Raw genomic sequence first — 13,976 nt, forward strand, 5'->3', positions numbered from 1 at the left:
ATATATATATATATATATATATATATATATATATGTATATTTATTTAGTATATTAATAATAATTAAAATATATTAAATTATAATTGCGGTAATCAGATTTAAAAATGGGTCCTTTAGTCTAAATAAACTTGAATCCAATCACCACATTTATAATGACAGAAGTACAGTTGGCAATCAGGGCATTTAAAAAAAACACCCCTAATCTATAGTGTGACCTATGACACTGTTGATAATTTGATTACCAGACTTATAAATGAATTGCAATAAGTTTAGGACCTGGGAGGTTTTTAATGTACATTACTACAAAAATGCTAATTTATCAGATTATGGTTAAAGACTTCATTTGGATTTCTATCTTTATCCATTTAAGAACATCAGCTCTAACAGCAAAAATGTCTCCTCAGTGAATTGTTTAGTAGTACTTAGCATACTTAGATAAAAAATCTCCACTAATAATTCACAATGATACACTCTTGTCTTTTCTTAACAGGCTGTCTTTTTGGATAAGAGATCCCATATCCACATATGATTCCAAAGATTAGATTGAATTATACATTTAATTCATACAAAATGTTGATTACGGTACCTTGCCTGTGTAAGTACATTTGATAGCTCCTGCTTTGAATATTAACAACAATTCTTCTAACAACTATGACCATTTTCATTAAAACCACTGTGGCCAGTGTATTCTCTTTGATCTTTTCTAAGATGAGCAGACTTTATTGAATTTATTGTAATTCTTCTCTAAGCTTAATAAAATATGTATCCGAATACACACTCAGGATTTCATGCTTGGACTATAAATTAACTTTCACATTCTGTTTCTTCAAATTTGAATTCAAGGTCTAGTAGCCAATACATAGTTTTTTCCACTGCCAAACCCATTTGGGAATGATTAAATAATCACATTAATTCCAGATAGATACTTAATGGCTCGTGATCTTGTTGACATCTTCTATTCATCCATGATAGAGACCCACACACTTTTGTCTAATTTATCAACCAAATCTAATTTTCTAAATTATCAGCTACAGAGGTTTCTGTGTAGTTAATTACCCGCTGTCTTAGTTATTGTCACAAAGTCTGAATGAGAAAATAAGTTCAAAGACTTAGTGCTCATAGTTCAAAAAAGAGAGAAAAGAAAAATAATAGTAAGGAAAAAAAAGGTACTTAGAGTTCATATAAAAAAGGAAAAAAAGAAAACTACTTAAGAACATGCCTCTTTCTTTGTAATAATTTATGTCAGTAGGAAGATAACAACATAAGAAAATAATTATTCAGTATTTTATACATAACTTTTAATCTGCTTAAATGATTTTTCTAGTTTTCTGAATATTCATATTTAGGAGGAAAGAATTCTAAAGCCTAACTCAAATTTAACAAGGCAGATTTGTAAATCAATCACATTAATTCAGACACCAGTCTAAATCAATCACATGAATTAATCTGAATTATAATTATTTCTATAGAACTAAAATTACGGAAGAAGGTTAAGGCATTAAGGAGGTATTCTTCCTATAGAGACATGGTTTTCACCGTAATGCGGGTACGCTGGGAAAAGGGGTGTGGTATCTATTGTTCCTCCTACTTATATTCCTCCTGCATATTACATGGTCACATCTGATTGACCCTTCCATTGGCTGAATTCAGTGGAAATTAAATGTAATGCACGGTGTAAGCTTTTTGGCCCTAAAGCATTTATTCTTTTCCACCAATTTCCATTATAAACTTTTTTTTTTATTCACTTAATAACTAATTAACTAAGCCTTCAGTTTTGGGTTTAGCTAAGCATTAAATTTAAATTATAAAACAGTAATTATTATTATTATTAGAAAAGTAATGCCAAACTCCAGTAAACAAATAGAAACACATTTAAAGCAGACTTATTCTGCAAAAAGAAAACATTTCTAACAGGCAGGTTGTTACAGCAAAAGGGACAGGAGATGTCTTTTCTGCAATAAAATAAATTTACCTGCAGGAAATATTCCTATAATGAAATCTTTTCTACAATATGCATGCATATGCAGCTCGGTGCATGATCCCAGCATACCCAGCATGCCCCACTGCTGGGAATGAATTAATCACAGGTAGTCCCCGGGGTAAGGACCTCCAACATACAGACGACTTCTAGATATAAAAGGGGGCTTCCCGGCTCCCTCATCAGCAAGGAGGCTTGGAGGGGAGGGGCGGTTTTCATGATTTACAGAAGTAATTATTTGCTAAACACAGGTGAGACTGAGCTCTTCTACAAGTTCCTAAATGACCAAGACAAACTCTGCATTTGATTCTTTTTGCATATCAAAGCACAGCTTGCTCCAGAAGTTAATGAATGTGTAGGCTCTGTCATTTTTTTTTCTTGCTTTGTTTGTCATTAACTCACAGTGAGGATTTTTTTTTAGTTACTGACACCATGCTGCCTAATAATATGTTGAGACAAACATCTGTCCTAATTGTGTTTATGTATAATAATGTACATGTTCTGACTTACATACAAATTTGACTTTAGAACAAACCTACAGTCCCTATCTCGTATGTAACCCGGGGACTACAGGTACAGGAATGGACAATCAACATAGCCAAAAGTCCTCAACCTGGAAGAGGAGTGGGTGAAGACGCCAGCATCCACAGCAGAGCAAGGAGTGGTCAATGTAGGTAGGTAAGTGTATTTTATTGAAAAAGGGATATCACATGTCCCTTCTGCAATAAACAACCTGCCTGTTTGAAATTATTTAATTTATTGTATAATTCCCCTTTATTCACATGAACTAACTGTTTTATTCTATCTTGTGATCCCTGCATCCCTGCTAAACGACATAGCCCTGTCAATGGCCTTAATCAAAATGGCTTGGTCATCAGCTTCTATGACTGTAATGCAAAATTACAGGAGATTCATATCAGGACATGTGGGTATAAATACCAACTGTACAAAAAAAAAACTATAATTAGTTTTAATAACTTGGGTTTTTATATGTCTGAAGCTCACTTTTTTGTAACTCAAAGCAGTTTAGAAATGATTACAATGTTCTCCTTCCCACTAATGAAGAATTTTGGATGTATGTATCTATGAGTGGCCACAAATAACAGGCTGCAGATCTTTGTATCTGAACTCTCAAGTTGATTATATGATATGCTATGATGGGTGTATGTACTCAGTGTATAGAGTATATGTTGATTGCATTGGAGTTCAAGAGACTGTCTGCTGAGTATATTGAAATGAATAGTAGTTTGTCCTTTCTGTACAGTACACTGTACATGACTTGCTCCAAACTTGCCCCATTTTGTACGTTGTGCTGTATGGAACTTCTGGCTGCTCAACTCTGTGCCCCATGTTTTATAAGTCACACTGCTAAATATAACAATATTCTCATATTAATAGACAGAAGTTATTTGTACCATTAGTACAATATTCTTCTATGTCTTATGAACAGCAGACTCATAAAACAAAATATTTTGTTCATAAAAGATGGCTGAGAATAACAATTATTAATAAATTGGCAGGAGAATGATTTTGCCAATTACGACAAGACACTAGAGAATGATTGGGAAGATTTTGGTAGGTATGATTAAATAAATGAGTTTCCTACGAATGCACAAAACTTTGAAGATCAGAGAACAGTCAAATTGTTCAGTGTAGAGGATTACATAAAACAGGTACACCAAGGGAAGTTGAGATTTGTAGGTCATCTGCAGATTGGAGGGCAGATATGGTAGATGGTTTAAAAAAACAGGAGAGATCTAAGGCAGTGAAGCATAATGAAGGGCTTTGTAAGTACTAATGAGAATCCTGATTTCTATTCTGTACAAAACTGGAAGCCAGTGCAAAGAGTGCATAGACTAGCGGAGTGAGTTTAAAAGATTAGACTTACATTTAGAAAGACTAGACTAACAGCTGACTCAAAGAAGCAGACTTGAAGCTAATGGTATTAATGTTCATTTGATGATAAAGATATTTTTTTTCTTTTGGTGGCATATTGAAAGTTTTAACCGAAATTGCATTACTGATGTTTCAAATACTGTACAATTTTCATTAATATTTGTCTATGATAGTATAAAAATAGATCTGGTCCAAATTAAGGTGCAAAATTCAGAACAACTTTTTAAATGTTTCTATTAAAGCTATGTATCTTTAATAGAAAAGGTAAGATAATCTACATAAAGAAACCCCGATGGAGAGTAAAGTGAAAAAAATAACAGTTTGTCAGTGTATCAAGCTCATTTCCTATTACACAATAAATTGTGTGGATATTTATTTTAATCATCCCACCATGTGAAAAGTTTATTTCTTTTTACTTTTTCAATTGGTACATGATTGGATTATTCCTGTAAATGTTCAAACATTTTTATTGTATAAATATTCTTAGGTCTTCTTAGGTCTTTTAGTAAATTAGTCTCAGTGTGTCACTTTTTTGCTGAAATATGTACAGTTTCTATTCACCAATTACAGTATTTTCTAATATACAGTTGGTAAAAGGTTTTCTATAATGATCTACTTTATCTTAATTGTCCATATTTTAGGAGATAAATGTCATTTTAACTCACAAACAATTGTGATTACTAAACATTCGGATCCCATGATGTGGATACGTTGATTCCCCCCTTTTAAAAATACCTAGTTTTATTGGAAATACTAAAGAAACTGTTTTAAATGTTGCACTAAAGTAAAACTAAACCTAAAATACAAAAAAAAAGTGTGAGCAGGCAGCTCTTCATTGCAGAAGAGACACACTTTGCTTACTTGTTTGTTTGCATTATCTTGTTGAATGTACATTGAACTTTGCATGCACAGCTCAGTGTATCATCCTGGCATACCTGAGAAAAAGATGTATCTTTTTTTTTCTTGGATTTTGGCTATTTTGATTGGCCAGGTCGGAATGACATAACTTCTGCCCTCCTCCATGTTCATTTTGGCCTCCCCAATCAAGATAGCCAATGACCCAGAAAAGAAAAAGATGTTGGTGCCAATGTTGAAATGAGGGTAGGCGAGTTTAATTCCACTTATATTTAGCCCAGGTCTTGTTTTTTTGTTTCTATACTGAGTAAGTTATAAGGTGTTATACTTTACATTGTACTATGTAATTGTGGCTTTTTGTGGTACGAATAAACTTTTGTCATCTCCATTTGGCCTAATGGCTAGCACCCTTGCCTTTGCAGCACTAGGTCATAGGTTAGAATCTGGCCCAGGACACTATTTGCAAGGAGTTTGTATGTTCAAGGAGTTTGTTTGTATATTCCCTGTGTGGGTTTCCTCCCACATTCCAAAAACATGCAGTTAGGTTAATTGGGTTTCCTTGAGAAATGTGTTGTTGACATATGGCTCAGGCAGGGAAACTGAATTGTAACTCGCTGAAGGACATTTAGTGAGACTTTGTAAAGCTCTGCATATTATGTATAAAAAACTAGTTAATAACAAACAATAGTAAATAATTGCTGCAGTCAGTGGAATCTTCAATGAATTTTTTTTTTTCAGTTAGGTTCCTAGGACGTCTTCAATGTTTTGTTAGGATTAGGAACTAAAAGTAGTTTCCAAATCTGCCAATATTAGTCTAATATAACCACATATTCCATGGCTGGGTTGTCAGGGCTGCCAAGATAAACCCACACACGTTTCAACACATTACCAAATCACTCCACACTTTCAACATCATCAGAATTGATGTTCTTGCAACCTCTGCATGTTTTATTTTTGATATACTCTATTATTTCCAGTTCATTCCTTCTGGGTCTATACGCCTAGGACCAAACTGATAGCAAAAAGACTACAGTATGCCTTTTGCTTCCAGTTCTTTGGATATACGTCAAGCCAAAAATGTCTTTTTAGTTTTGGATAGAATGGAGAAGGATTAGAGCTTCTGCTTGTGTTTTGCACCTATCTAGGTTCTGTTGGAAAATTTCTACTCACTCCTGTACTGATAACAATGCTTCACCAGTGATGCAAATCTTCACAGGAACATTGAACAAAATAAAATTCTGACATGGATTTTGACCTGTCCCTAGTCTTCCAAAAAAGCATTTTTATCTCTGTTTTTTTATTTTGGAGAATTTTCCTCACTTCCTTTTTGTCAGTAAGTCAGGAACTGAATGTAAGTCCATTGGAACCTCAAATAGCAGTAAAGACCTAATAGGATTCTAGCCTTTCCTCATTCCATCCAGAAACTAAGATAACACGTTTTGGCTTGACGTAGTTGTGCCTTGTCTACCTATGACGTCTGATCTTGTTAGTATGATTCTAAGTCTTGACAGTAAAATGGAAAAGTAAAGTCTGTCCCCCAATAGTAAGACAGTATGGGGTAAGAAATGTGGACACAGCTTTCATGCCTGCAGTAGTTTTGCTACCTTAGTAGCAACTACTGACATTTATTTGAAGAAAAAGTCAAGCAACTGTAATAAATATTCCCAGCCACCAAGATGACAGTGCTGAAGTGGTTAAATACATTTATTTCAACATTTGTGTAATACGAACATATGTGACTGTGCATTAATCTAGTGAAAGATAATTTTGTGGATTGCATTCAGTTGCATAACCTTCATCAGATGCTGGCTAATAACATCTTTAGATCACATGATTTTAAACAATCTAAATTGTATTTGTCATTTTAGTTATTAAATTATAGTTTTGTTTAAATATGCAATTTGCCACTGTGATGTAGCATTTCCAGTATTTTGTATTAATGGTTAATAGCACCACGTCTAACTTGGCTTAGTTTTATATATTAAATTTTAATTTCTAATTATTTTCAAGCTCTGCATTTTTTGGCTATAATATTTTTCTTAAGTTTTTTTGCCTTGTTGTAATATATGGTAATTGCTTTTAAATAAGGAAGTTAAACATTTAAAAAAAAAATGCTTCATATTTTGCTGAAATCTCACAGTTCTATTCAGTCTCCATTTGGTAATTCAGTTTCAATTTGTTGAAAGGTTTATCACATCCAAGACAGCAATCAAAGAGGGAGAGTCCTTGGAGAACCTGCTTGTTCAATGGTCACCTGAGAAAGGAAAGGAACTGTGCATAGTGCATTGTTTAGAGCCTCTGAGGCAAGAAGGGCAGTAAACAAAGGCTTCTATACAAAGCTACCAAAACATCAGTGTACATTTGGATTTGCCAAAAGCAACATCACAAGTTACCTGCACACCCCAATTGCTTGGTGAATAACTAAAAACTGGTAAAATAGACCACAGTGACAATTATTGGTTTACTTTTTGTGTAGCATATACTGTCATTGCTCATAAAAAGATGCCCCCTATGTGATATCACTGTCGTATGGGTATATTTTCCCAAATTAGGATATAACTGTAGTAGACAGAAACACATGGTGCCAAATTCAGGGGGGTATTTGGCATAATGTATCTCAATTTCCCTGGAATAGGAATAAAGAGCCTAGCGAGGGCCATGCATATTTGTGTCACTTCAGAATTGAAGTTCTTTATTTTGGAATCCATCCTTGAAGGTATGGGTGAGTAGGGTACTCTCGGGTACTCCCTTTTCCAGGCCAGAAAATGAGGCTCTGGTGCACTTGGCCTCTAATATTTAAAAGGCACCTGCCTTTGAGACAGGGGGAAGTTGCAGCCTAAGGCCAGGTGGGTCAGCTGCAAACGCTGTGTAATGCATGTGAGCTGGGACAATTTAAGTCTCCCTAGTTCTGGCAGGTATTGCTGGATTCTTAGCATGGTTACCTGCTATTCTGCCTCACTCTGCCTCCAGCTCACCCCTTACCCTGACCTTAGCCTGTTTTTGACTCTGATTCCTGCTTAGACCTTGGCCTGTGCATAACCATGCCTCTTGGTAGCTGTGGCCAAAATTTACCTTGTATCCATCTAGCCTGCTGTTCCAACACCAAAGCTGTCCTGGTGACTTCCTTGCAGCAAAGTGGTCCTATGCCCACTAGGTTTATCAGCCCATCAACACTTGGGCTGATAAACCTCCGGTGAAGAACACTTACTCCGGTCACTATGAGCTTCTAGTAATTAAATAAATTTGCAAAATGTGTACATTTTAGGTACAAGTTGGGTAAATCTTAGATTAATGTATAATAAAACCCTTCCCCTCAGTGAGCCTATGTGGGAACAGATTTATCATTATTACTTCATCTCTACTATGTTGAAAGCTTTTCCTTCTCTATGCATAATACATTAATGTGCATTGTAAAACATGAGTTAAATTCTTCTTTCAATGTGCACTATGCATGTAAAAAAAGCAAACAAAGTCATGTTAGGTAGGTATTACAGTCCAGAGATATGTATGACCTTCTGATATCACATTTGCTTATTGCTTTTATAATAAAACTAATACTTTTAGTTGGCAATTTTTTTTAATCCTGGACCCAATCCATTCCAGGTTTGATGGATCACCCAGGTTCTCATATGAGAGTCTTATGAGAATCTTATCCAGTCTTTGTCTACTGATATGACATTTAAATTATCCTAAAATATAGTTGTAAAGAAGTTTAAAATGTTTGTTCTTACCTGGGCAGCACAGTGGCTCAGAGAGTTAGCACTCTGGCCTTTGCAGTGCTAAATCCTTGGTTTGAATCTGGGCCAGGTAATATGTGCATGGGGTTTGCAGGTTCTCCCTGTGTTTGCATGGGTTTCCCCTCATATTCCAAAAACATGTAGTTAGGTTACTTGGCTTCCCCCAAAACTGACCTTATTCTGTGTTAATAGCATATGATCATGCTAGGGATTTTAGATTCTGGGCACTTTTGAGGAACAGCTAGTGACATGACTATAGACTTTGTAAAACGCTGCGTAATATGTTGGCGCTATGTAAATACTGTGTAATAATAATAATAATCTGCTGGTTGCCATTTATCACTATGAACATTTTCAGTAACCTTATATGGATCATTCATTCATACAACTTTACAAAAATGTGTCAGGAATTGAAATATTGGGTTACAATGGCTTGTTTACCTTTATAGGATAACAGGATTTCTGATTTTCACAGGTGGAACGACAGTCCACTCCCCATATAGTTGGCCATTTTGTGATACTTTGTGGTGTAAAGGCCATGTCATGGGATATATACTGGCCCCATTCAATAATTATGTGAGAATATAAGTCATCATCCTGAAAGTCTCTGTTTGATGCATGGATAATTTTCTTTGTAACTTCTTTAACCTGAAAAAAGAAAATCATGCATCTAATATGTATCTAATTAATATAATAAAGTAATATATTATTACTAATTATTAGGTATATTATATAGGTTAAACTATGAAAGGGTGAAAAGATTATATGATTATGACCAGTAATTACTATCCTTTTTGTAAAGAAATTGGTTTAGTAGCTAATAGTCTTTGTAGGGCTGGGTCTCAGGTTTGAATCTCAGCCAGGACGCTACGTGCAAGGAGTTTGTATGTTCTCATTATGTTTGCATGGATTTCCCCTGGGCACTCATGTTTTACCCCACAACCCAAAAAGTATGCAGTTCCATTAATTGGCTTCCCATCAAAATTAGCCTTAGACTGTTATTGACCATGGTAGGGTTTTTTTTTTATTTTGACTATAGTTTAACTTAAATGTAACCAGCGATGTTGCTAATAGGGATGAATAAACTGGCAAATCTGTCTCCTCGTTATTTGCTAGGTGAATATATTCTGACCCTCCAGTCTGTTTGGAAGTGATTTGCAGAACCCTTTGTAGCATTTACTCCCTATGGAATCTACTGACTGACAAAACTGATTGTTTAACAGTGGCCTCTTGGGAAACTAAACAGAGGTCACTGTGAGCACAATAACTCCACAGACTGGCTAAAAGGTAGCATGAGATTTATGAGACATTGCAAAGTTTGTATATCTCTAGTTATAAATTAATGATTGCAGTCTTCATGCACAACCTGTTGATGGAATGACATTCATGAACCAGATTTCCTAATTATGGGCGATGATCAAATTGTCTTCCAAAAGCTTGGTCTAGTTGTTTTGCACAAAAAATATATTTTTATAACCTATTTCTCCACTAATAAAACGTGGCTTTTATAAACTTAAGTTAAATATTAAAAAATTAAAAAAACAGGGATGTTTAGAACCTACCTAATAGTGATGTATCCACATATCCCTTTTCATCACAAATCTGGATAATATAAAGATTGTCCCCCATTTCAGGAAAGTAGGTGTAGCCAAAAAAATACAATATGTATTCATCTATCAGTTAGATGCGTATTCATATCTGCTGATGTATAGTGCAACTATAGTCTCATATCATGGAGCCACTTATTCTCAACTTTACACAGCCGGTTCACATTTTTCCTGGGCATAATAAGGCAGTGTATAGAAACCATGGCTTCCATGCAGTAGACTAGTGTTTCCCAACATTTTTACATGGGGGAACCCCTTGAAATACCTTTGGGATCTTAAGGAACCTTCTGTGATTACTATATGTAATATAGTAAGTGGTAAGTGCGAAGAATGGCCAGATGGCCAAAAAGATCATTGGTGTCTGGTGAACCGCCCTGAGCTTCACAAATTCATCATTGTTCACGGAACCCATAGCAACCCCAGGAACCCTGGTTGGGAAACACTGCAGTAGACAGTATAACCATACAAATTTACAACTCCCTATGCACAATTTCACAGTATCTTACATAGATATATGAAGAACAAGAATTCCCCAAGAATGCTGACATCTGAATTGTATTGGTGCTTCATAATATTAGCTCACCTTCTATATTAAAAATAACAAAGGTGATAACAATGATGATGGTGATTGCACCATTATAGTGAAAATCATTTGTATCAGTAAGGTGTTAATGAAGTTCTCAATAAAAACTAGAGTGTGAAAAAGTCATTTTTGTAGCTGATGATATTTTGAGAAGTTTTCCTAATCAGATCTAATTATGCTGGTTGTATTATATAGAAGTCACATGAAATCTCTTAATTGTTGAGGAAGCAGCCAGGCTTGACTAACATGATGATAGAAAGATGCTGAATGGGGTAAAGAGCATACCTTTAATGGAACTGGACACTTGGTCAAAGAATAGGATACACATATGTACTGGGGGTTGCTCTGGATTTTATGTACGTTTATGTGTAGAAGCTGAGGATGTAGAAGTCACAGCCTTAACTAACATGAAAGAAATACACTAAGGCTTGTTGTGGCCAGATGAAAACAATAATGTTCCAACATTGAAAATCCTTTGGATTTTTTACCAGTTGTTCAAAACATTTTTGAAAGTTTACTACCCCAATACACCCCCAAAACAAGGCTGCTATCATTCCAATGGATAGTATATTCAAATAAAATCAAAAAAAGGAAAAGTCTGGCAAATTAACAAAACATATTTGGAATGCATATCAAGGTAAAATATATCACAGATGAGTGCATTGTGAAATCTTAAAAGCTGACCATGAACATTGTGAACCAAAATATTTTGAAGGATTCTTACTGGTGGGAGAGAAAAACTGCTGTAGAGGAAATCTGGATTCCAGCCCTTTGGTTCATTTATTCCATCTTCATATTGTGGTGGAAGCCACCGAGAAAGAATAGTATTTGATGCCCCCCAAGTAGGGTGATTCCTAAAAAAATCAAAGCCAACAATTTCATTTTTTTCATTTATTTTTTAAACATAATGGTAATCCACTATATCCTTGATGAATTCACTACATATATTAAAAAAAAAAACTTATTTATGTCACACTTACTTATTACTTGATAAAGCGCAGGCCTTTTTCTCCTGCGCATGTAGGCAGTACTGACCCTGGGCATGCCTGCTCTCCCAGGTTTTATCAATTTCACCCATCCTGCTGACCAAACAGGAAATAGCCTCTTTATTATCTCTGGTTTAGACACAGCACTCAGCAATCGTGAAACATGTCTCCACTAGTGCCGAGCCTCTAGCTCTGCTGAGCATTTCTTCTACATCTGCTGTTTAATTCAGTGCTCTCCCTGTCCAGCTCCTGTGTTAACCCCTTTTGCCCAGTTTTTCCCCTTGTGCTGTTCAATTGTTCCTCTGTGTCTGCTTTATTCCTGTGTCTCCCTTGTCCTCTGTCCAGTGTCTCCTGTGTTATCCTATTTCTGCGGTAACTCCGTGGCCACCGGTATCTATTTCCTGAATTCCTGGTTCTTGGCCCCTAGTTTGTTCCTGACCTTTCTTGCGTGCTGTCTGCATCGATCCCAGGCTTCCTTGACAATTCTTTTGCTTACTGATTTGGTACCGTGCATCATCCCGCCCACCCTGGTGTGCCCAAGGACCGCAACCTGGCAGCAACCAGCAGCACAACATCCTCACCACTAGAGACTCTGGAGAAGACCTGGTTACTGCTTAGAGTCTTTGCCTTGGGCCTTTCCCAGGGCTCCTACTACTTCTGTGCAAGACATAGCGTTCCCTTGCGGCCCTGTTTCCCCGAGCCTGACAATTTACCAATGTATATTAACAGAAAACACTTTACCAAACACTATCTATAATAATTTACTTTTGAATCTACTTTTGATTTACCATTTAAATTTCATTTCTGTTCAAATCAGCTAAAACTTTCTAAGTGTATAAAAAAGGAAAAGGAAAGCAGAAAAGTAGAAAGCAGCCAAAGCCAAATATGGAAAAGCTTGTGTGCAGCCAGAATAATGCTGGGAAGGATTGGTTCTTTGCAAAGGTCTGAACCCCCCCCCCAACACACCTTTCTATCCTACTAAAGTTTTACCTAACCAAAATGAGCCAACAGAAACACAGACTAAAATAAAAAATAAAATAATCCGGGGCTGTTGGGACTGTATAAACTGCTGCTCTCATGTGGGAGTTATGTCATCCTGGACAATCAAGATGTCCAAATATCTGACAACTGGAAGAGGAGCAGAAGAATATGTCGGCACCCATGCCAGAACAAGTGTGCCTGTGCATGCCTCCTTGCACCCTACATGGTCTATGCATGGTCCATACTGAGGAAAGCACTTCTTGCTTGAATGGTGACCATTAATATTTGCAATGATCATTCTTGAAAGCCTAATCAATAATGCACTTGCAGCAACTGACAGGAGCTGCTGCAGTTGGTAGGCTCTAAAATGAATTAAGAGGAAAATAAAATGTATTCCTTTATTTCTAATATTTATACTATTAATATTATTTTTGTTTCCTTTTATAGATATTTGTTATAATTTGTTTTATTTTTGTTTCATTGTTACATTACACTGAAACAAATGCACAAAATTAAATGTTATATTACTTTTTTTATTTGCAAAAGCTGCCAAGCCATGCTTTGTATCAGAAACAATTATTGTAGTGTCACTGAAATGCGTAAAACGATAAAATAAAATGCAAACAGTAAAATTACTTTTTTTTTATAAAACAAACAGTGGTCAAAATGCATTTTAAAAATAATGTTTTTTCATAGTTTACCGATGTTGCCAAATGAGAGCTCAGTCTCCAAACAACTATATTTAAAGTAGTTATAAAGTTATTGCATTATAAACAGGCGAGGTGCATAATTGGTATACAGGTAAGAGAATTGAAGTGGGTAAGCATAAATTCTACGATATTTTTTTAATATATTCTTAGGTATTAATGGTGACTTTCATGTTAAACTGATTAAATACAAAGCTTTGAATAGTCTAATTTATAAACACAGTTCATTTACTAATTACAAAAGGAAATAACAATGATTTTATTATATGGGATATATTAATTATAGATTAAAGCAAAGACAAATTAAACTAATCCCGGTGAAATTATTGCAGCTAAAATGATTGCTACTGTTTGTATACCCAAGAAAGAGCTTGTTTAAAAATAGATTAGAATGATTAATTTTGCTTGTTTTCATAATTTTAAATAATAAATAACTGGAGGTGTCTGGACAATTAGATTTATTCTAATTATTTAAACAATCACAAATTAATCCATACAAGTGTTTCAGGAATTTGTCAGTTCCATAATAAAAAAAATGAGCCTGTTGTTTAACAATGTCATTATGAGTTTCTGAGTAATGCCTTTCATTTCATTACCAGCAGAGTGCATATATAATAACTGATTATTATTATTGTGTTAATATGAT

The 13,976-nt window shown here is 35.2% G+C and overlaps 1 protein-coding gene across 1 annotated transcript in view; it reads right to left on the reverse strand.

Moving 5' to 3' along the window:
• The window catches only part of TPO (thyroid peroxidase), a 69,767-nt gene that overhangs the window by 45,162 nt on the left and 10,629 nt on the right, over positions 1-13,976 (reverse strand). The window contains exons 5-6 of the mRNA XM_072410094.1: positions 11,381-11,510; positions 8,908-9,114 (exon numbers count right to left, since the gene is read on the reverse strand). Of these exons, the coding sequence (XP_072266195.1) occupies positions 8,908-9,114; positions 11,381-11,510 (337 nt within the window). The remainder of the gene's footprint in view (positions 1-8,907; positions 9,115-11,380; positions 11,511-13,976) is intronic.

This window comes from Pyxicephalus adspersus, chromosome 4, assembly GCF_032062135.1.
Source record: "Pyxicephalus adspersus chromosome 4, UCB_Pads_2.0, whole genome shotgun sequence".
NCBI classification, from domain to species: domain Eukaryota; kingdom Metazoa; phylum Chordata; class Amphibia; order Anura; family Pyxicephalidae; genus Pyxicephalus; species Pyxicephalus adspersus.